A 21,307-nucleotide genomic window follows, 5' to 3' on the forward strand; every position below is an offset into this window, starting at 1 on the left:
GGATGCTTCAGTGAGGATACACGAGTGCATCCTTAGCGGAAGTCTATTTTTCGGAAACACGTGGACGTACAAATGATCCACCTGAGGTTCCACCTCTCCACATCTGCCACATCTGTGATTCACGTGGCTTCAAACTGACGCTTGAAAGAGCAAGGATGTTCCGTTGGCCTAATGCATCCTCATATCTCGTTGCTGTGTCCTCTGTTGGGTGGAGCTATGGAGTGAGGAAGTGATGTAAGGAGTGAGAGTAAGCGATCGGAATGAAACCCCCCTGACCCCCTGTGAAGTGCAGAGGGGGCATCCCAGCTCCACCCCGGGGCCCTGAAACAGTGTCATTGTTACCCTGCTCTGGGGAGGAAGTCTCGCCCACAGGAAACGCTGACCCTTGACCTCTGCCAGCCATCCACGGTATCAGCACAGGAGTCACATGTAAGATTGTGTCATGGAGATGTATATCTCGGCATTTATATCTAGGCATTTGATGACTCCTTTGCTGGTTATGGTAAAGATCCATCCAATATCAGGGTGCTGGGCGGCCCAATGTCAGCATTGAACTTGACGTTTTTTAAAGGGATTTATTTTCCTCTGAATTGCCCTGAGCATTGTTTGGCGTGAGGCCTTCTGTGTGGAATGGGCTATATTTAAGCGTCCAGCTGTTCCAGTTTATTTCCTGGTGCTAATTGGAACACCGTCTTGTCAGCATTTTACCCCAGGAATGCGACAGGAGTGTGAAACAGTCATTCCAACGTGTGAAACGATCAAGCTCACTGTGTGTGCTCCCTTCATATTTCACTGTGTGGTTCAAATATGAACAGTGTTATATGGGTGGCTGACTCTTTATTAAGCAGGCAGTTTTTTAATGGACTGCATTTACATATTGCTTTTTCCAGCAACTACATCTACACAGAGCCTCTCATTCACACTCGCACACACACACCAATGGAAAAGGCAGCCATGCAAGCGACCAATCAGCTGGCCAGGAGCGATTAGGGCTTGGGTGGCTGGCTCAAGGACACTTTGACACTTTTTACCCAGAAGGCCCGGGACCAAACAGGGTAGCTCTCTGATTGGCAGATGACCGTTCTGTCTCCTGACCTAATGATGCCCCCGTAGGGCATTGAGTGGCAGTTGCTACATGTAGATATTAGCGTGTAGGTATTAGCGTCTAGGTATTAGTATGTAGATATTAGCGTGTAGGTATTAGCGTCTAGGTATTAGTATGTAGATATTAGCGTGTAGATATTAGCGTGTAGATATTAGTGTGTAGATATTAACGTGTAGGTATTAGTGTGTAGATATTAGCGTGTCGATATTAGTGTGTAGATATTAGTGTGTAGATATTAGTGTGTAGGTATTAGTGTGTAGGTATTAGTGTGTAGATATTAGCGTGTAGGTATTAGTATGTAGATATTAGTGTGTAGATATTAACGTGTAGATATTAGTGTGTAGATATTAGCGTGTAGGTATTAGTATGTAGATATTAGCGTGTAGATATTAGCGTGTAGGTATTAGCGTGTAGATATTAGCGTGTAGATATTAGTGTGTAGGTATAAGTGTGTAGATATTAACATGTAGATATTAGTGTGTAGGTATAAGTGTGTAGATATTAACATGTAGATATTAGTGTGTAGGTATAAGTGTGTAGATATTAACATGTAGATATTAGTGTGTAGGTATTAGTATGTAGATATTAGCATGTAAGTATTAGTGTGTAGATATTAGCGTGTAGATATTACTGTGTAGGTATTAGTGTGTAGATATTAGTGTGTAGATATTAGTGTGTAGGTATTAGTATGTAGATATTATGTGTGATATGTGTAGATATTACGTGTAGATATTAGGTGTAGGTATTAGTTAGATATTAGTGTAGATATTAGCTGTAGATAGTGTAGATTTGTGTAGATATTACTGTGTAGGTATTAGCGACCTGATGGGAGTGATGGAATGTCACGTTGTCCAATGCAATCACAAACTGTGACACATCAGGCCACACCTGTCTGCTCTGCTGGTGGATCAATGCTGAAAATGTGCCAGTGCTAATGGATGATAAAAGATTTCCACGGTGGCTCGGCAAGTCATTTATTGGCTAAACAATCCACCCACCTTTCTGTCAGCTGATTAAAAGGAAGCCCGGCGGATGCTGCGGCCCCCTGGGAGTTTAGTTTGACAGCCCTGGTCGAGCGCGTGGATGGGCCCCGCAGTGTGAGATGGACTCTCGGCCCGGGTCAGTGCCGCCTGTGGCCGGTCGGCCCGGAGGGTCAGGTATAAATTGGCGTAGCGTTGCCGAGGGATGGGGAGGGTTCCGTCTGCAAGTATCCCTGTCTCGTCGCTCTCCGGTGACCCCGGTGCCTGTAAGTTCACTCATAAAGTCATGCGTGAAGAGTCTTCCTCAGTCTCATCTGTGTGGGAGCCTGATTAGCAAACTGCAGTGCAATCAGAAGTGGTGCTTGACCCCCATCAGCCAGCGTGCTATCGCCAGGTCAACCTCTCGTGTGCAGTACTGCTCCTGTGCTATTGGCAGGAAAACCTCTCGTGTGTGGTACTGCTCCTGTGCTATCACCATGGCAGTCTCTCAGGAGCTGGAATGATGAAGCTGTTCTGTAAAGTAATAGAACGCTGATACCTGTGCTCATTGTGCTTTGACCTGCATCACACACGGGCTGTTCCCTGCTGAAGAGATCCCCAGCGGGGGTTCTGACCTGTCTGAAAGTTGAGGCAAACGCTCGGTCCGTCTGCCAGTCTTTCCTCGCACGTTGAAGTTATTATCTCTCCCTCGATATTGAAATTAGTATGGTTATCATTTTAGAGTTAGAGCTAACTTTATTAGTCATGTTTAAAAACATGAAATTTGTCTTCTTGGTGCGCAGACAGGGAAAAAGACAGAAACAACATCATACAACATCATACATCAGCAACAGCGTCATATATAACATTGAAACATAGTCATATCACTGACATGTAGAACATAGAAATAAAAATACTACTGCTGCCCAAAACACTGGGATCTCATCTTTAAATTTTTGATTAAAAAGGTGTGGTGCTGCACTGGGGAGAAAAGAAAATCTGGAGTGGATTGTGCGTGTCTTGGGTGGGATAATCCGTCCTGATTTACTAAGAACCACTGCTGAGTGTAACGGATGTGTCTCGTCTATGATTATTTTGTCACATCATTTTACAAAATTGTTGCATAAATGATCTTCCTCGCTGGAGTTTGGGGTAAAGAAATATTCATAGTGTTACCACGTATTTATATTTGTACAATATGGGATGGTGGGGTTTTACTGAGTCAGTAGTCTTTTCAGGGGCAGAATCATATTTATCATCAGTTCCATATGTTTGTTTAAGTGTGTGTGTGTGTGTGTGTGTGTGTGTGTGTGCTTGTGTGAACGTATGCTTGTTTTGTTCATGGGTGTGCATGTGAGTGTATGTTTGTGTGTGTGCGCGCGCATGTGTGTGCATGTGAGTGTATGTTTATGTGTAGGTGTGTGCGTGTGTGTGTGTGTGTGCGTGTGTGTGTGTGTGTGTGTGTGTGTGTGTGAGTGTGTGCGTGTGTGAGTGTAAAGTCGCTTTTCCACTGTCGGGCCGAACCGTTACCAGGGCCACTCCGTGCCGTTCCGCGCTGCTCAGTACTCGTGGGAACGGTTACGGTTTCTGTTTCCACCGTCGGGCTGCTAAAACCAGGACTAGGAAATATCTGTGAGGACAGCAAGTGACGCGGTGGATCAGCGACGGCGTTCCGTTGTGAATGTAACATGCCCCAGTTGTTGTCGTGGCTCCCCATACTGTTTTGTTTTTGTTATGTTATGTTTCGTCGGCTGACGAAAGGTTTTTCTTTTTAGCGTATCCTCCACTGACCATCACTGTTGCATGCATTCAAAAAACTACTAACTAACGCTTAAATTACAGCGTGAAATATCCACATTATAAAATACCACTAACTCAATCCAAAAATAACGTGTATAACCGAAATATTTTGAGCAGTAATACTTACATAGCAATGATGACATTTCATCTGTGTTTAGACAGAGACAGTAAATCAACAAGTTCAATCCGCTTCTGTTTTGCTCCATAAAAAATGATGTCATATATAGGTCTATCAGCAAATATACGGCTTAGCTATGCCCAGAAGTCCTCAATAATAATAGTAGCCTATTTTCCAAGAAATTACGAAAAATCGTTGACAACGTTTCCTTAGGTGCAGCGTCTTAATGGGTAAGTGAATGCGATGATAAGAAAATTTTCGGTTACGCTGACCTATGAAACGCTATTCCAAAAGCAAAATTAGACATGTTATACATCATTAGAAAGCTTATACTCTCACCTACTGAATAAATGAATTGTCAATCAAGCCAGACTGTACTAAAAACGGCAACAATGCCATAAACGATACGTGTGGTATTATGCACAGCTATTTTGAATGTACCCAGGCATCAAAAATGCGCAAAATATATTTAATAAACGGATTGTCCAAGACAATATATGACCACTCGGTCTCAAAAGGGACATCTCTACGCGTAAAACCAATGGTAAGGTTATGCAGCCTATTTATTCAATATTTAGTCCCAGATATTGACTGTAGAATGACATGGTAACCTATCATTTTTTAAAACTTTGTCCCGTTTATTTCGTTATTCAGTGAGCAGCGTTTTCACTGCTGTATATCTTATGGCTATTGTCGGGTTTATCTTGTTGCTATGACTGAATACGATTGTTGATTGGCATTTTTATTTATATTAGCTTCTCCACTGACCTAGCATACGGAAGAGGACGTGAAGAGACTGTATGCAGAGTCACACAACTGACGTAACGTGAAACCAATCAGAGAATACGTCATTAAGCCTGCCCACCCGAACTGTTCACTGAGCATGGTTGTCTAACCGTGCCGAAAATATCGTGCTGGGCACGGTTTGTAATCGTTATCGTTTGTATCGTATGTAATCGTTTCAAACCGTTTCCAGGTGGAAACACCAGTGGAACCGTTCCTCTCCGTGCACAGAACCGTTCGGCCCTGTAGAGGAAAAGGGGCTAATGCCTGTGTGCGCTCATACATGTGAGTTTAAGAGTGAGCACACGTGTATCTAAAGTGAGCACAGCAGTGTAAGACTGAATGCCAGTCAGCCTCCAGCAGGTCATTAAACATTGAGGGGGGGGTGATGAATATTTCAGAGGAGAGAGCGGACAGGAGGGGAGCATTAATGTCCCCTCACACAGCCATGCAGGACAGAGCACACCCCCAAGCATGGGGGGGGGGGGTCACCATGCCCTGCTTTCAGCTGTGTGTTCTCTCTCTTCCTCATACAGTTAAATGATGTTCTGGCGTAGCCAAGGTGCATGAAAAAAGGCAAAAACTGAATGCTAGAACTTCAGCCACTCTTGGAGAGCGATGCAAGGTAAAGAAAATGTATTTATTATAAAAGTTAATTATTAAACACTTTAAATGTTTTATTATAAATGAATATTTATCTTCCATCGCTCTTCAAGAGAGAGATTTTGGCAGCTCAAATGCGTCTGAAGAAAATGCCTAGATGTGATATGCATGTTTGCAAATGACAGGCAAAACACAATGCCTCCCAGCCTAATGTATCCTGGAGAAGAACGAGGCACAACAGCAGCACAACTTTACTAGAGACCTGGGAGATGTAGGGTGCCATATCAAGTGAAATTCTTCCACAGTTTACAGTTAATGCTTTAACGTGGGCTAAGTTATGCAGTTCATCTTATTGGTCCAGAGTTAATTCAAAGATCACAAATACCCTGAAGACATCTGGGACCAGGGCCTGTGTTCCTCTCGTGATATTCATAAAGCATCTCCGTCTCAGAGTGCTGACCTAGGACCCCTGTACATATCCTAACCTTTTCCAGTATCAGATAATAGCCCAAACTGATCCTAGATCTGCACTCCTAGTTTGAGATGCTTTATGAATACCAGCCCTGGATTCATAACAATAAACCTTGCTGTGGCTGTGTATATTATTACTCAGACAGAGCTAGTTTCTGACACAGCCCAGGTGCGGCTGAGCAGATGGGCTGTGCAGTAGAACAGGAGGGTGTTGCTCCAGCGAATACACAACAGATGAGAGCAGTGTGGGAGACAATATGCAACTTACCGCCACAAACTGGCACTGCATCTGCATGAGTCATTTATTCTTCACTGCTTTTTCCCACAGTGTCATTAGTCACTGTTATTGTACTGAATCATTACATAATTGCTGTTGTTCTCTATTCTCTTGTTATGAATTTGCATAATGTCTATGAAGGCACCTGCCCTTTTCATGGCAATAAAGCACCTGTAAGTGGAATTTCAGTAGTGCTGTGCACACCCCTCTTATTTGGTTAGCAAATGCGGGGAGTAAACATCCCCCGTTCCCATGGCGATTTGCAGAGAGGGTTGTGTTACCCGCCCGTCCCCAGAGGGCATCACCGCGCGGTTCAGACGGGTCATTTCCATGTTCCGCCGCCGCGGCCGTTTCCACGGAGACGGGCTGACAGCGTCTGGGCTGGAGCGAGGGGTCGGGGGAAGGGTAGGCCGGGGCGGAGGGAGGAGACTACAGGGAATGCTTACGCATGCTAACGTGTGTGTGTGTGTGTGTGTGTGTGCGCCTGCGTGAGTGTGTGTGTGTGTGTGTGTGTGTGTGCGCCTGCGTGAGTGTGTGTGTGTTTGTGTGTGGGTGTGCACAGTGACCTAAGTCCTAAGACTCTGGCTCATCTGACACAGAGAGAGAGAGAGAGAATGAGTGAGTGAGTGAGTCAGGGTTTCAGCTCAATCTGGAGTTTTCATTACGCTTTCCACCTTGTCTGCCGTGACTCCTCTCTGTTCTCTCTACCTTTCTCTCCTTTCTCTGCATATGAGGTGATGGAGTGATGAATATGAGGTGATGGATATCAGTGATGATGTGGGGTGCAGTGTGTGTGGGGCCGTATGTGTAGCGTGTGCACGGTTAGACGTGTGTGGACTTTTATGGAGAGGGCTCTCATGTGAAGCAGTCTCTGTTGCAGTGGGATGGAACAGCTGAGATCAGAAGTAATCCTGTTAGGGATTACAGAACACAGGTGCATGCATGCTCTACAGAGGCTAACAGCTGATAACTGTAATATCCAGGATTATGCAGCCAGATCACACATTTGGAAGGTTGTAAATTATGGATAATAGTATCCACTCCTTTGCTACAAGGCATTATTCATATAATTTCTTCTGGTGATAAATTGGGAGCATTAAACTGCATGCACAACTTTCTGTTTGTGAATATGGAACTGGGCATATTTGTGTGTATAATGCATGTATAAAACCTATAAAGTTAAAGTGTCCTGGCCCTCTGAACAGAGGAGAGTGTGTCATGTGACCATTTTTCAGACTCACTTGGGACTGTGTTCAGTGTGTGTTAGATGTTTCCCTGCCTCCTGGATGTCCATCTAATATTACCTTTGGATCGCAAGGAACATTCCAGAAGCAGCCTTAACGTGTTATTCATTTTCGTTTGGGAAGTTGTTTTGGAAGTGAATTTGAATTGTTCATGATTGACAGCAATAATGATGCCAGTAAACTCAATTGTAACCTCCCCGAATGGTTTTTTTTAGATGATTTACATTAACTTATTTGGATCACTAAATATGCTCTTGGATTGTTTGGGCAATGTGCTCATCATAGCCCATTATCTCACTTAGTGGAGATCCAACTGGAATGTTTCCTCGTTTTTTGGGGGTTCACACTGTCTATCCCATCTCCAGTCTCCCCGAGGTTAGTTCATTTCAAAGGGTCAAAGGGCAAACAGGTTCTGGCCATTTTCCCTACATGCATAACATCTGACCCTTCTTCAAGTGTACTCTGCTTTTGTGTCTGACCTGGTTCAGATTTCAGGTAGATATACAGTATGGTTACTGTCCCCTGCAAATGCAATTCATGAGTGAAATAGCCTAATCAAATTCTAAAATACCCCCCCCCCCCCATTGCTAACATATAGCAGACAATAGCATTAAGACTGAAATGTCAATAGCATAAGACTGAACCTCCTCTTTTGTTTATTCATTACCATAAATAACCCCCCGCCCCCGTCCCATTTTGTTTCAGATATCCACGGGGCCCGACACCTCCTCACCTCCCAGCGTTCTCTTCCCGGGACGCCCGTTTCGTACAAGCCCCTCCCCATCGACCTGCGCACCTCCATGGACGGCATGTACAAGGAGATCGCCGAGGTGAGGCCTGGAGAGAGTGTGTGTGTGTGTGTGTGTGTGTGTGTGTGTGTGCGTGTGCGTGTGTGTGTGTGTGTGTGTGTGTGTGTGTGTGTGTGTGTGTGTGTGTGGTGTGTGTGTGGTGTGTGTGTGGTGTAACTCGGGGCCTGGGAATGTGTGTAAGGCTCTGTAGAGCTGCAATGCAATGGCTGCAAATGATGCAATTACTTATAATGGACTGCATTTATATATATATATATATGCTATGTAAAATGCTGTATAAGTCGCTCTGGATAAGAGCGTCTGCTGAATGGCTGTAATGTAATGTACTGTGTGGTACTGTAGGGGTCCCTACCAGGAGCCCCAGCCATCACTTCAGCACGTCCAGCCCAATGTTTCGACTCCACAGATGAAATGAGCAGGAGCCTCTAAAAATGACATTTCAGTCAAGGGCATTTCGATCCTTTCGAAGATCCCTGCGAAATGTTTATGAAATATTTTGGTTTCTTTACATTTTTCGTTCTACCATTTTACAATTATTTCTGATGTCACTTTGGAAATCTCTTTTTCGGGCATTTTCAGTAGATTACACGTAGAGACAGGTGGTGTATTTCTGAATTTCGTACTGTAGTTGCTGTACGTGTCCCTTGTTTGTAAAGATAACCACTGGCGCGAATTTCTGCCCGTTGTCTCAATGTGCTTGTACTGTGTGTAAATAGATGACAGTGTGTGTGTGTATGTGTGTTCGTTCTTGTGCTGTGTGTAATTAGAGGATCTGATGTGTGTGTGTGTGTGTGTGTGTTTGTGTATGTGCTTGTGCTGCATGTAATTAGAGGACCTGGTGTGTGTGTGTGTGTGTGTGTGTGTTTGTATATGTGCTTGTGCTGCATGTAATTAGAGGACCTGGTGTGTGTGTGTGTGTGTGTGTGAGCTTTATGTAATTAGAGGACCAGGTGTTCCCCAGTGTGCTTGTGCTGGGTCTAATTACAGGACCTGATGTGTTGATGTGTCCGTGTGTGTGTGTGTGTGTGTGTTTGTTCGTTCTTGTACTGTGTGCAATTAGAGGACCTGGTGTGTGTGTGTGAGTGTGTGTTCTTGTACTGTATGTAATCAGAGGACCTGGTGTGTGTGTGTGAGTGTGTGTTATTGTACTGTGTGCAATTAGAGGACCTGGTGTGTGTGTGTGAGTGTGTGTTCTTGTGCTGTGTGCAATTAGAGGACCTGGTGTGTGTGTGTGAGTGTGTGTTCTTGTACTGTATGTAATCAGAGGACCTGGGTGTGTGTGGTGTGTTCTTGTAGTGTTGTAATTTAGAGGACCTGGTGTGTGTGCAGTTCTTTTGATCTCAGAATACCCCAAAACACAGTGTGTTTGAAGTATTACAATACCTCCCCAGACCAAAGGGAAGGGTGTGTTATGAACCTGTTTGTGACTAATCCACATGCACCCTACCACTTCAGCTTTGAGTGCCCTGGAGGCTACATGCAATTGCATTTTTAAAAGGTTATCTGAATTGTATGTGTGTCTGTCTGTGTGCATGCGTATAGGAGCTGTGTGGAACTATGTGTGTGTATGTAGGAGCTGTGTGTCACTATGTGTGTGTATAGGAGCTGTGTGTAACTATGTGTGAGTGTATGTGTAGCTGTGTGTGTGTAACTGTGTGTGCGTAGGACCTGGGTGTGCTTGAGTGTGTGCATGTGTGTGTGTGTAACTGTGTGTGTGTATGTGTAACTCTATGCAGGAGCTGTTCACATGCAGCCTGGCGGACAGTGTGTACTGTGTGTGTGCATGTGTGTGTGTGTAACTCTATGTGTAACTATGTGTGTAACTGTGTGTGTGTGTGTGTGTGTAACTGCGTGTGCATAGGTGGTGTGTCTGGTGTGCGTGTGTGTGTAGAGTGTGTGTGTTTGTAAAATCTTGTTCATGTGCAGACCTGGCGTGTGCACTGAGTGTGTGTCTCTGTGTGTGTGTGTAACAGTGTGTGTGTGTGTATGTGTGTGTGTGTGTGTGTGTGTAACTGTGTGTTGTGTGTAACTCGTGTGGTGGTGGAACTGTGTATGTGTGTGCGTGGTAACTGTGTGTTGTGTGTGTGTGTGTGTGTTTGTAACCCTGGGTGTGATTGAGTGTGTATGTAACTTGTGTGTGTGTGTGTGTATGTGTAACTCTGTGTGTGTGCGTGTGTGTGTAACTCTGTGTGTGTGTGTGTGTGTGTGTGTGTAATTGTGTGTGTGTGGTATGTTGTAGTACTCTGTGTGTGTGTGTGTGTGTGTAACAGTGTGTGTGTGTGTGTGTATGTGTAACTGTGTGTGTGTGTAACTCTGTGCAGGAGCTGTTCACGCGCAGCCTGGCGGACAGTGAGATGCGCAGCGCTCCCTATGAGTTCCCGGAGGACAGCCCCATCGAGCAGCTGGAGGAGCGCCGCCATCGTCTGGAGAGGCAGATCAGCCAGGACATCAAGTAAGGGGCCTCCTTACCAACAGCCAATCAGCTCTGAGTCCCCCCAGGGAGAGACTCCTGCTGTGTCAATCTGACACAAGGTCACAAACACAGCTATGAAGCTCTCTTATTTGTCAAAGACGCATGCTAAATAAGTAAATGATTATATTGTTATTACGCCCCAAAATCCATCAGCTTTACATTAACCGGCGAACAACTGTTTGAACATAACAAGCATGTCCCATGTGCCCAAACCACCAGGCTGGGAGCACAAAATCACACCACCAGCCAGGCAAGAAAATGTCTGCCCTACACATTAGGATCATTCAACCAATCAAACTTTATTTATATAACACCTTTCATGCAAGCAAATGCCATTGAACATGCTTTCTATACAAATGCAAATTAAATTGACAAGAAACAATGTAAAACAAGAATAAAAAAGTAAAACAATCAAACAATGGGGTCTCGTGCACATCAAATCAAATTTAAGATAAAAATTTAAGATAAAATTTAAGATAAAAATGCAAAAATAAATTAAAAAATAAAATAAATATAAATAAATAAAAACTTCACAGATAAAAAATAGAAAATCAGATAAAAGTCAAGCTAAAAAAGTAAGCTTTGAGCTTACGTTTAAAAATATCAGTGCATTCAGCTGCCCTCAGCTCCTCAGGGATCCTCGGTTTCCATCGGATAATGGTTCAGCAGGGGGAAGCTCTGTCTGGCCATCGGCAGCTCCTCAATGCAGGGCTCCAGAACAGTTGCGTAAAGCAGAAACACAGTCTGTGTTTGCCGTTTTTACACGCGTGTAGCGGTTCGTATGGAGAGTCCTCCTGCGTTCACACAGGGAAATCCCTCCTGGGGTGTTGTTTCAGTGGCTATTTTTTGCACCCCCGCACGAGCGGAGTTCTTACACGAGGGGCCATACTTGCGCCAACTTAGTAAACTGACCTGCCATTGTTATCTACGAAACCCCCTGTATTCAAAAACCGTCCACAGTTCTTTTGTGTGACGGCTTTGGAGGGAAAAATCTGGTTGGTTTCTCAGACTTGTGTTAGAGGTGCTGCGTGCACGTTTTCCTGCTCTGTCTGATAGCAGCGATGATGCTAGCGCTGCTGCTCGGAGTGTTAGCATAGCAGCCGCCTGTTAGCTGCAGATTCAGCTGGGTTGTTTGTTTGACTCTCCTCACTTTTGTCATTCTCATGCGCTTCTACCTTAATGATCGCTGCTTTCCTCGCTAATTGTGATGCTATTACTGTGTACAACTATGCTGGAGGCCACACTTATCTGAAACAGCACCAAAACCCCAAATACAGTACATACCCAAGTGAAAAATAGTATGCTAAGCATACTTAAAATAAACTTTAATTATACTTCAAGTATTCTTAAGTACAAAATCATATACTTTGGCATACTATTGTTTCACATGGGTATCAACTACTAGCATAAATATATAGCCCACATCTTGACCCTTTGCAAAGTTCAAACTCTCTGTTACTGTATTAGTTCCGCAGTTTGTGTTGGTGTTACTGTATGAGTTCAGCAGTTTGTGTTGGTGTTACTGTATGAGTTCAGCAGTTTGTGTTGGTGTTACTGTGTGAGTTCAGCAGTTTGTGTTGGTGTTACTGTATGAGTTCAGCAGTTTGTGTTGGTGTTACTGTATGAGTTCAGCAGTTTGTGTTGGTGTTACTGTGTGAGTTCAGCAGTTTGTGTTGATGTTACTGTATGAGTTCAGCAGTTTGTGTTGGTGTTCCTGTGTGAGTTCAGCAGTTTGTGTTGGTGTTCCTGTGTGAGTTCAGCAGTTTGTGTTGGTGTTACTGTATGAGTTTAGCGGTTTGTGTTGGTGTTACTGTATTAGTTTAGCCAAGTGTGATGGTGTTATTGTATTAGTTCAGCACTGTGTGCTGGATTATTATACGTGCTATGCCAGTGTTTTATCAGGGTCATGAGAACCTCTATTCCACCCCGCCCATCTTATCAGGGTCTCTCTGTCCTGTGTGCACCCTCAGTCCCCACGTTAGCCACCCTCTCCCTGTTTCACCTGGCATAAGGCCAGTGACCAACACTCTTAGCAACATCTGCAGCATCTTGATAAAAGAACTACAGGCCATCCCTTGCTTTTCATTTGGAGACAGACAGGCGCTGATACCCGAATGGATCGTTCCCTCAGGTAATTTGTACTGCGTCTACCAATGGGTTTTTAGCTGCTTGATGTACTGCTAAATCAAGAAAACATAATGGCAACCTACACCCCGTTTTGATATTGTAGTTAAGACATATTCATTTTCAACCACTGTACTGTCGGTGCTCACACTACAAGATTTTGTCTTGTGCATGGAGAGGACAAAGGGCATTGAATGTGGCTAACTGTGTCCAGAACTTTGAATTATTTCTTTCCCAGCTCTTTCTGCATCCTTCTTGTGTCGCTTGGCAACATGGTGTTGTCACGGGGTCATGCACTGTAGCTCCATGTGTAACAGCCAGGGGTTGCCATAGAGACTCCTGGTTTAAATGAGACAGTGGTCCCATGTAACTGACAGGATATAACGGCATTGAGGAGGTAGTGTAGTTATGTCTGCTAGTGCATATTGATACTGGCGTACCTAAAGATGTTTTAGCAGGGTACATATTGGACATAATCACATGTTGTGGCTGATACTTTAATTTTTCTGTCAGTTTATCCACCTGCATAAATTGTATGGTTTGTTCTTCACATCATTGTTCTGCAGTGTCTGTATATTTTTAATGCTTCACAGTCCTGAAAACCTTCATCAGTTCTTTGTTGCATTTCTGTTCTCTCTTTAGTCCAGTTCTCCTTTTATTTAATTAGTGACTTCTAAGAATCCCAAATTTTTTTAAACCGGCCCACCAGCCTGCTCGGATTCCACCCATAACGGCCAGAAATTCACACCCCCCAGTGCTGCTTTGCTTTTACAACTTTTATCTAATGTTTGCCTCCATTTTGATTGACCCTCACAATTCCTAGTTTTTGGAAATGGAATATTATTCTTTTCTGTTCCTTACACCATACTACTGCCTCTTCAACATTTGCCGTAACTTCAATCTCATCCTTCTCCATTCATGCATTATGCCAGTCAAATCTCCGCCATTCTTTTTTTTTTTTTTTTTTTTTTTTTTTTTACCTGGAGGAGCGGTTCTGAATATCTACGACTGTACAATTCAACACAAAAACGACAACATGACAAACAACACAAATGTAAAGGCCGTCTGCCGGAGGACGTTACCAGTCCTCTGTCTCATATCGCAGGTGTGGTCCAGTCTTACAGTTTATCAGTTCTTTTAACAATCCTTAGTATCGCATTAACACCAATTCACAAGGTAGTAATCACAGCATAACTATGGAGGTAGTAAAAAACAAACCTACCTTTCTGATGGATGTTTTTACTGCTCTGAGCAAAGGTGTTTAGCAGCTTGAGGATCCAGTTTATTAGGCTGAGAAGTATTCCCCTTATCCAGCGACCAGGGGGACACCATGAGATAGAACTGATAGGTTTATTTCTGCAGAGAGAGTACCCCACACTCCCACCAGAGTGCTCAATACTGCACTGAAGATCAGGATTATACTTCCTAATACACAGATGATAGTAAGACAGTAATCATATCTTCATTTGAGTGGAGGTAGCATTGCTATTGGTTAGTTTAGAACCTTCACCCTTTTTTGGTAAATAGTGGCGTGAGGACAGAGGTTTGCAATGCAGCCAACGCAGGTCCCCATATGTTGTCTTTCGGGAAGACACAGACCTCCTGCTTGCATTGTCCCACCAAATAAAAAACACTTTTGGAAATACAATATTTCAGTAATTTGTTGAGTACAAACAGGCTTGCCGCTCACCTCAGGACACTAACTAAAAACCAGCCCTTGCAAATTACTGGTGACCAAAAACAAAATAAAACAAAACATAACAAAAAACACAAGCTGTTCCTTTCCAAGCGGAGAGATTTGGTCCAGTGGGTTTTTGCATTAGCTGGAAAAACTCAGCTGGAAAATTGCCTCTGCGTCAAGATGCTGGTCCCCATTTCAGCTCCAACAAGAAGAAATTTTGCCGTACAGTTCAGCGTTTATCAGACCCTGTCATCTGGAGTGACGTACGTAAGTGCAGTATGACGCATTCGGGTCACTTTCCTCTCTGTGTGTCTCTCTCTTCCTGCCTCCCCTGCCGCTCGCTGCCTCGGCCACAGGGTGGAGCCAGACATCCTGCTCCGGGCCAAGCAGGACTTCCTGAAGACTGACAGCAGCGCAGACCTGGAGTGAGTGTCTTCCTCTGGCCTTTCTCTGCCGAGCCGGTGCTCTGTACCTGCACTGCATCACACTGCTCCACCAGCACTGCACCACACTGCTGTACCTGCACTGCATCACACTGCTCCACCGGCACTGCATCACACTGCATCACAGGGCTGCACCGGCACTGCATCACACTGCTGCACCAGCACTGCACCACACTGCTGCACCAGCACTGCACCACACTGCATGACACTGCTGCACCGGCACTGCACCACACTGCTGCACCAGCACTGCATCATTACATTACATTACATTACAGGCATTTAGCAGACGCTCTTATCCAGAGCGACTTACACAACTTTCACATAGCATTTTACATAGTTGTATCCATTTATACAGCTGGATATATACTGAAGCAATTCCGGTTAAGTACCTTGCTCAAGGGTACAACAGAAGTGTCCTACCCGGGAATCGAACCTGCAACCTTTTACAAGGCCAGTTCCTTACTGTGACAGACACGCCTGCCACAGGCCACCGAAGTGGCTTTTCTTTGGGGCCCTCCAGCACAGAGACACAGGGAGAAGATGTTAAAACAGTCCACATTTATTCCACGAGGGTTTGGCAAGATGTTACAGCCAAGTGAGCAGATCTCAAACACTGTCATGACAGAGAAGCTCCTGATGTGGGTGGGGATGGCAGATTTAACCTGTGCGCAGTGATTACCTCACTACGCACAGGTGCAGCCACTCCTGTTCCTGGGTCCAATTAGCCTGGCCAATTATCTAATTATTAACCAATTATCCAATTGGCCAGGTCTAATTAGCGTGACCCAGGGCAGGTGTGGCTGCTTAAACCAGCCATCCCCACACCACATACCCCCAACGCCAAACTGAGGCCAGGGAGAATCCCTGGCCGAAGCCTACTCCCCCCCCCCCCCACCCCCACACTCCCAACAAAGCCAAAGACACCAAACAAAAAACACTCCAAACACGCTAAAAAATTTAAAAAGGTCAGGGTGGGTGGCCCCGGAACAGTCCAGTACATGCAGTGACCCTCCTTCGTACGACAAGGCAGCCCTTCTTCCTCCTCCCTCCTGGAGCACGGGAAGTCCTGGGCTGCTCTGCTGGCTGGTGGGGGCGTCACCGGCTTGGGCTGTTCCAGGGGCTGTGGTGGGGTGGCTGGGCTGGTGGGCTGGTGGACTGGCCTTGTGGTGCTGGGGCCCAGGAACCCTCGTGGCTGTGGTGGCCGCCAGTCGGCTCTGCTGGCAGGCGGCTGCAGGCTTATCCCCTCATGGGCTCCGGGCAAACCAACCAGGCCAAAACAAAGAACGAAAAACAACCAAACGGACGAGAAAGGAAGCAAAACGGCGCGGCCACCGCTCGTGCGCCGCCCGTGGCTGACCCGCCTTCCCGGCCAAGTCCAGCTCACGGCGCGACCACCTCTCGTGCACCGCCCGTCGCTGACCTGCCTCCTCGGCCAGGTGCAGCTCCTCAGCGTCCCAGCTGAGGATTGCCTCCTTCCCCTCCCTGGTCATCTTCCGCTCCCCATTCTTGGCCCGGAGGATCCGCCCGAAGCCCTGTCGGAACACCTCAGCCGCCCCTCGTCCAGTGTGCTTCCTGGCTGGCCCTCCTGTGCCTCTTTGCTGTGCCGGAGGAGCCCCACGTTGGCGCCCACTGTGACAAACACGCCTGCCACAGGCCACCGAAGTGGCTTTCTTTGGGGCCCTCCAGCACAGAGACACAGGGAGAAGATGTTAAAACAGTCCACATTTATTCCACGAGGGTTTGGCAAGATGTTACAGCCAAGTGAGCAGATCTCAAACACTGTCATGACAGAGAAGCTCCTGATGTGGGTGGGGATGGCAGATTTAACCTGTGCGCAGTGATTACCTCACTACGCACAGGTGCAGCCACTCCTGTTCCTGGGTCCAATTAGCCTGGCCAATTATCTAATTATTAACCAATTATCCAATTGGCCAGGTCTAATTAGCTTGACCCAGGGCAGGTGTGGCTGCTTAAACCAGCCATCCCCACACCACACTTACCCACTGTGCTACGCATCACACTGCACCACACTGCTGCACCAGCACTGCATCACACGGCTGCACCAGCACTGCATCAGGACTTGTAACAGACCTTGGGAAAGTACACTTTTGAAAATTTTTTACTCTTTAGATGCCTGAAAAATTTTAATATGCTACACCAGGTCCCTGAAAATGTTCAACAAATCATGTTATAAAGCAAAATGTAGCAGTCATTTGAAAGAACCATTTTCTGAATTTTTTTTTTACTTTTAAAATTGCAACATTAACAGAACAGTTAACAGTTTAACGGTAATTTTCAAAAATGTTCTGGCATCTAAATGGAAGTTTTTCTAGTAATAATTTTGCTCAGGCATATGTGTTGCCAGTTCCAGTTATCCCTGCCTGACATGGGAATCTCAGCTAACGGCTAGCTCCCCAGACCTGGGCTCTCTGTTCTGTGTTCTTGCCTAATTCTTTTTAAAGACTGTTTCAATTTTGCCCTCATAAACCAGTAACACTTGATTCCAGGGAAATGGTTCCTTTTTTCTCCCCCTGCTGGTGAGTGCCATTCTGGCAGGGGGTACTAATGAACCGCAGTAGGATAAGGATTCCCTAGCCCTGATACTGGAGATCCAAGGGATCTTCCGGTTTTTGTTTTCAGCTTGAAATTGGCAGGCAATTCTGATCCAGAAAATCAGGCCAGCTGAGTTAACCGCATAATCAATTACTTTAATTGGCCAATTAAGTAACAATGAAAACTGACGGGCCTTGAATATAAATTGATTCCCATTTGGAAGCTTTCAACACCATGCTTTCCCTGTCTCCAAAACCACAGTGTATTTGATCCCGGTAACAGCGAGTTCTTTACTGATACTTTCACAGTAAATGAAATTGACAGGTAAAGTGGTAAAAGCTTCTGAGCTCTCTCAGATCCGTTTGCTCTAAACGCCCAGGGAGAGAGCTGGTGGTGTCAATTACCAGCAGCTGTACATATCTGTGGGATGTATCGTATCGACTGTGGGCTCTCATTTCCATCTCTCTCTCTCTCTGTCTCTCAGATTTCTGAAGGAGCAGAATGACGTCTCGGCAGAGCACTTCCCTAAAGTGAGGGAGCAGGTCCAGGAGTACCAGCGTGTCGCCATCTCAGGAGAGGAGGAGTGTGGGGTGAGGCAGGGCGGGGCTTATGGGGACCAGAGTGAGGCAGGGCGTGGGGCTTATGGGGACCAGAGTGAGGCAGGGCAGGGCGGGGCTTATGGGGACCAGAGTGAGGCAGGGCAGGGCGGGCTTATGGGGACCAGAGTGAGGCAGGGCGGGGCTTATGGGGACCAGAGTAAGGCAGGGCGGGGCTTATGGGGACCAGTGTGAGGCAGGGTGGGGCTTATGGGGACCAGAGTGAGGCAGGGCAGGGCTTATGTGGACCAGAGTGAGGCAGGGCAGGGCGGAGCTTATGGGGACCAGAGTGAGGCAGGGCAGGGCAGGGCTTATGGGGACCAGTGTGAGGCAGGGCGGGGCTTATGGGGACCAGAGTGAGGCAGGGCAGGGCGGGCTTATGGGGACCAGAGTGAGGCAGGGCGGGGCTTATGGGGACCAGAATGAGGCAGGGTGGGGCTTATGGGGACCAGTGTGAGGCAGGGCAGGGCTTATGGGGACCAGTGTGAGGCGGGGCGGGGCTTATGGGGACCAGTATGAGGCAGGGTGGGGCTTATGGGACCAGAGTGAGGTGGGGTGGGGCTTATGGGGACCAGAGTGAGGCAGGGCGGGGCTTATGGGGACCAGAGTGAGGTGGGGCGGGGCTTATGGGGACCAGAGTGAGGCAGGGTGGGGCTTATGGGGCAGGGCTTATGGGGACCAGAGTGAGGCAGGGTGGGGCTTATGGGGACCAGAGTGAGGTGGGGCGGGGCTTATGGGGACCAGAGTGAGGCAGGGCGGGGCTTATGGGGACCAGAGTGAGGTGGGGCGGGGCTAAGATAGAATGGTGTTCATGGGGAGAAGGGCTCAGTATCGTCATAACCACATTATAACAGGAAAAACATTCTGTTCAATGACTAATGAACTTCATATTTATTTCATTAATGTGATCATAATTTAATTTCCTGAATTGATTTGGGTATGGAATTGGGTGGCATGAAGGCACAGTGGCTAACTGCAAGGTTCTGTTGCTTTGCAAGAATTAGGTTTTGTTGCTTTGTAAGAATGAGGTTCTGTTGCTTTGTAAGAATGAGGTTCTGTTGCTTTGTAAGAATGAGGTTCTGTTGCTTTGTAAGAGGGAAGTTCTGTGTGGAGTTTGCATGTTCTTCCCGTGTTTGTGTGCATTTCCTCTGAGTGCTTCACTTTCCTCATCCAAAACATGTCGCCCAGGGACTACAGATGAAAATAAGCGTTCCTAGCTAACATTAACAGAAATGTAATGTAATGTAAAGTACACAGTTAAATTGATCATTACCCCCTCCCCTCTCCTCCAGGTACCCTTCGTGGACCTGCTGGACGCTGCTAAGTGTGTGGTCCGTGCGCTGTTCATCCGGGAGAAGTACATGGCCCTGTCCATGCAGAGCTTCTGCACAACCACGTCCCGCTACCTGCAGCAGCTCGGGAACAAGCCACTGGAGCTCCGCGTCTACGACGATATCCCAGAAACCCCTGTGGCTGCAGGTGCGAGGACCGCCCCTGCCGGAACCCGGCACGGTGCCAACCCAAAAACCTGCTGATCATTACCCATCTCCTCTCCTCGAGCAGCAATACGGCCACTACTGTTATACCCCACCCACACAGAGCTGTCAATCGTGTTTATTGACCCCTCCCCCAACTCAAATCTCTACTATGAGGCAATATATAGCTATTAATGTGCACTTAATTAGTGAAAAATGGATCAGCCATTTGAATTTTGACAGTGATTGACCCTGTTCTCTTCTCTCTGCCCCCCCCCCCTCCCTAGATGCCCCTGTGCACCCTCCCGTTTCCGAAACGCACCCCTACGCAGATCAGGACCCCAAAAACATGCCCGGCGACACTGGCTTCGGCTGCAAGATGGTGGACGGGGTGATGCACGTCTACGGCAAGAGGAGCTGCTTGGACAAGTGAGGGACCGCCCCCTCGATGATGTCATAGAACACACAGCTCACATCCTCTTACATTTGCTCTCAAGTGGTGCAGCAGGGGCCTATATCGTGCATTGATCAGACTTCGCAGATACTTCACTCCTTATTCCTAAGCCCTGCCTCTCTACCATTTGATTGGATATCATTTCTGAAAAGGGGTGTGAACATGTATAGTACTGTGGTCACACTGTGGTTTGTGTGGGTTTCCTCCGGGTACTCCGGTTTCCTCCCACTACGAAAGACATGCATGTCAGGTTAGGTATACTCCTGCCGTTGCCCCTGACCAAGGCACTGGCCTCAGAACTGGAGTTGGTCCCCGGGCGCTGCACTGTGGCTGCCCACTGCTCCTAGGTAATTAGTATGGGTAAAATACAGAGGATAAATTATCCCACGGGGTTCAATAAAATATAACTCATGGAAACTGTGCGCTCTAACACAGCATTGGAAACTGCTGTTAGCTGCTGTAGTTAAGAAACAGAGAGTACAGAAGCAGTACAGAAGGAGAGTAATTGGTGAGTCTATTGTACCAGGATTGTGTATCAGTGCTGGGAGCTGTGAACACTAATTTGAAACTGTTGAAATGGTGTTGCTGCAAAGAGCAGAAGGGGGAAATGTTGGGAACTCTGGCATGAGGAGCCCGGGTTGGAGCAGTGGGGATGGGGGTGGAGGTGGGGGGTCACATGCTAAAATCTGCGCTGTGTTCTGCAGGAGTACAGAGCTGGACCTGCCGTACCCTAACCTGCAGGAGTACATTGCTGACATGAGCGTCATGATGGCCCTGATCATCAACGGCCCTGTGTGAGTGGAGCAGGATCATTATTATTATTATCACGATTATTATTAATATTATTATTATTATTATTATTATCTACAGAATTTTTTTCCTTACAAATTATGGGAGTGTCCCCTGGAAGCTATGTTGATATAAGTGAGGTTTGACATGCTGCGTTTCTGTATCTCTCTGTTTGATGCGACGCTGTCTGTGCTGACTTCCTGTCTGTGTGCGGGCCCTGCAGGAAGTCGTTTTGTTACAGGCGGCTCCAGTACCTGAGCTCCAAGTTTCAGATGCACATCCTGCTGAATGAGATGAAGGAGCTGGCTGCCCAGAAGAAGGTCCCGCACCGCGACTTCTACAACATCCGCAAAGTACGCACCCTCCCCCCTCCTACCTGCTTCTGCCCTCAGCTCTGTCTCTGCTACCTGACAAGCAGAGCAGAAATGGTGCAGTGGCGCCACCCAGTGGTGAAGTTAATTTATGATTTCAGCTCATTTGTGAAAATGCTTAACTGATTTTATTTGTTTTGCTCCCAGACTCTCTCCTTCCCTCCAGAGCATCTGAAAAA

At 46.5% G+C, this 21,307-nt stretch overlaps 1 protein-coding gene across 3 annotated transcripts in view; it reads left to right on the forward strand.

The window, feature by feature from the left end:
• Positions 1-21,307, forward strand: part of ampd2b (adenosine monophosphate deaminase 2b) — a 51,756-nt gene that overhangs the window by 21,026 nt on the left and 9,423 nt on the right. For 2 of the 3 annotated variants that reach the window (XM_064300011.1, XM_064300013.1), the window contains exons 2-9: positions 8,066-8,190; positions 10,491-10,621; positions 14,804-14,872; positions 17,928-18,033; positions 19,332-19,518; positions 19,802-19,943; positions 20,673-20,762; positions 20,981-21,110. In XM_064300011.1, the coding sequence (XP_064156081.1) occupies positions 8,066-8,190; positions 10,491-10,621; positions 14,804-14,872; positions 17,928-18,033; positions 19,332-19,518; positions 19,802-19,943; positions 20,673-20,762; positions 20,981-21,110 (980 nt within the window). Of the gene's footprint in view, positions 1-5,301; positions 5,391-8,065; positions 8,191-10,490; positions 10,622-14,803; positions 14,873-17,927; positions 18,034-19,331; positions 19,519-19,801; positions 19,944-20,672; positions 20,763-20,980; positions 21,111-21,307 lie in introns of all 3 variants that reach the window. The other variant, XM_064300012.1, reaches the window with a different exon arrangement.

The sequence above is a fragment of the Anguilla rostrata genome, chromosome 11 (assembly GCF_018555375.3).
Source record: "Anguilla rostrata isolate EN2019 chromosome 11, ASM1855537v3, whole genome shotgun sequence".
In the NCBI taxonomy this organism is placed as follows: domain Eukaryota; kingdom Metazoa; phylum Chordata; class Actinopteri; order Anguilliformes; family Anguillidae; genus Anguilla; species Anguilla rostrata.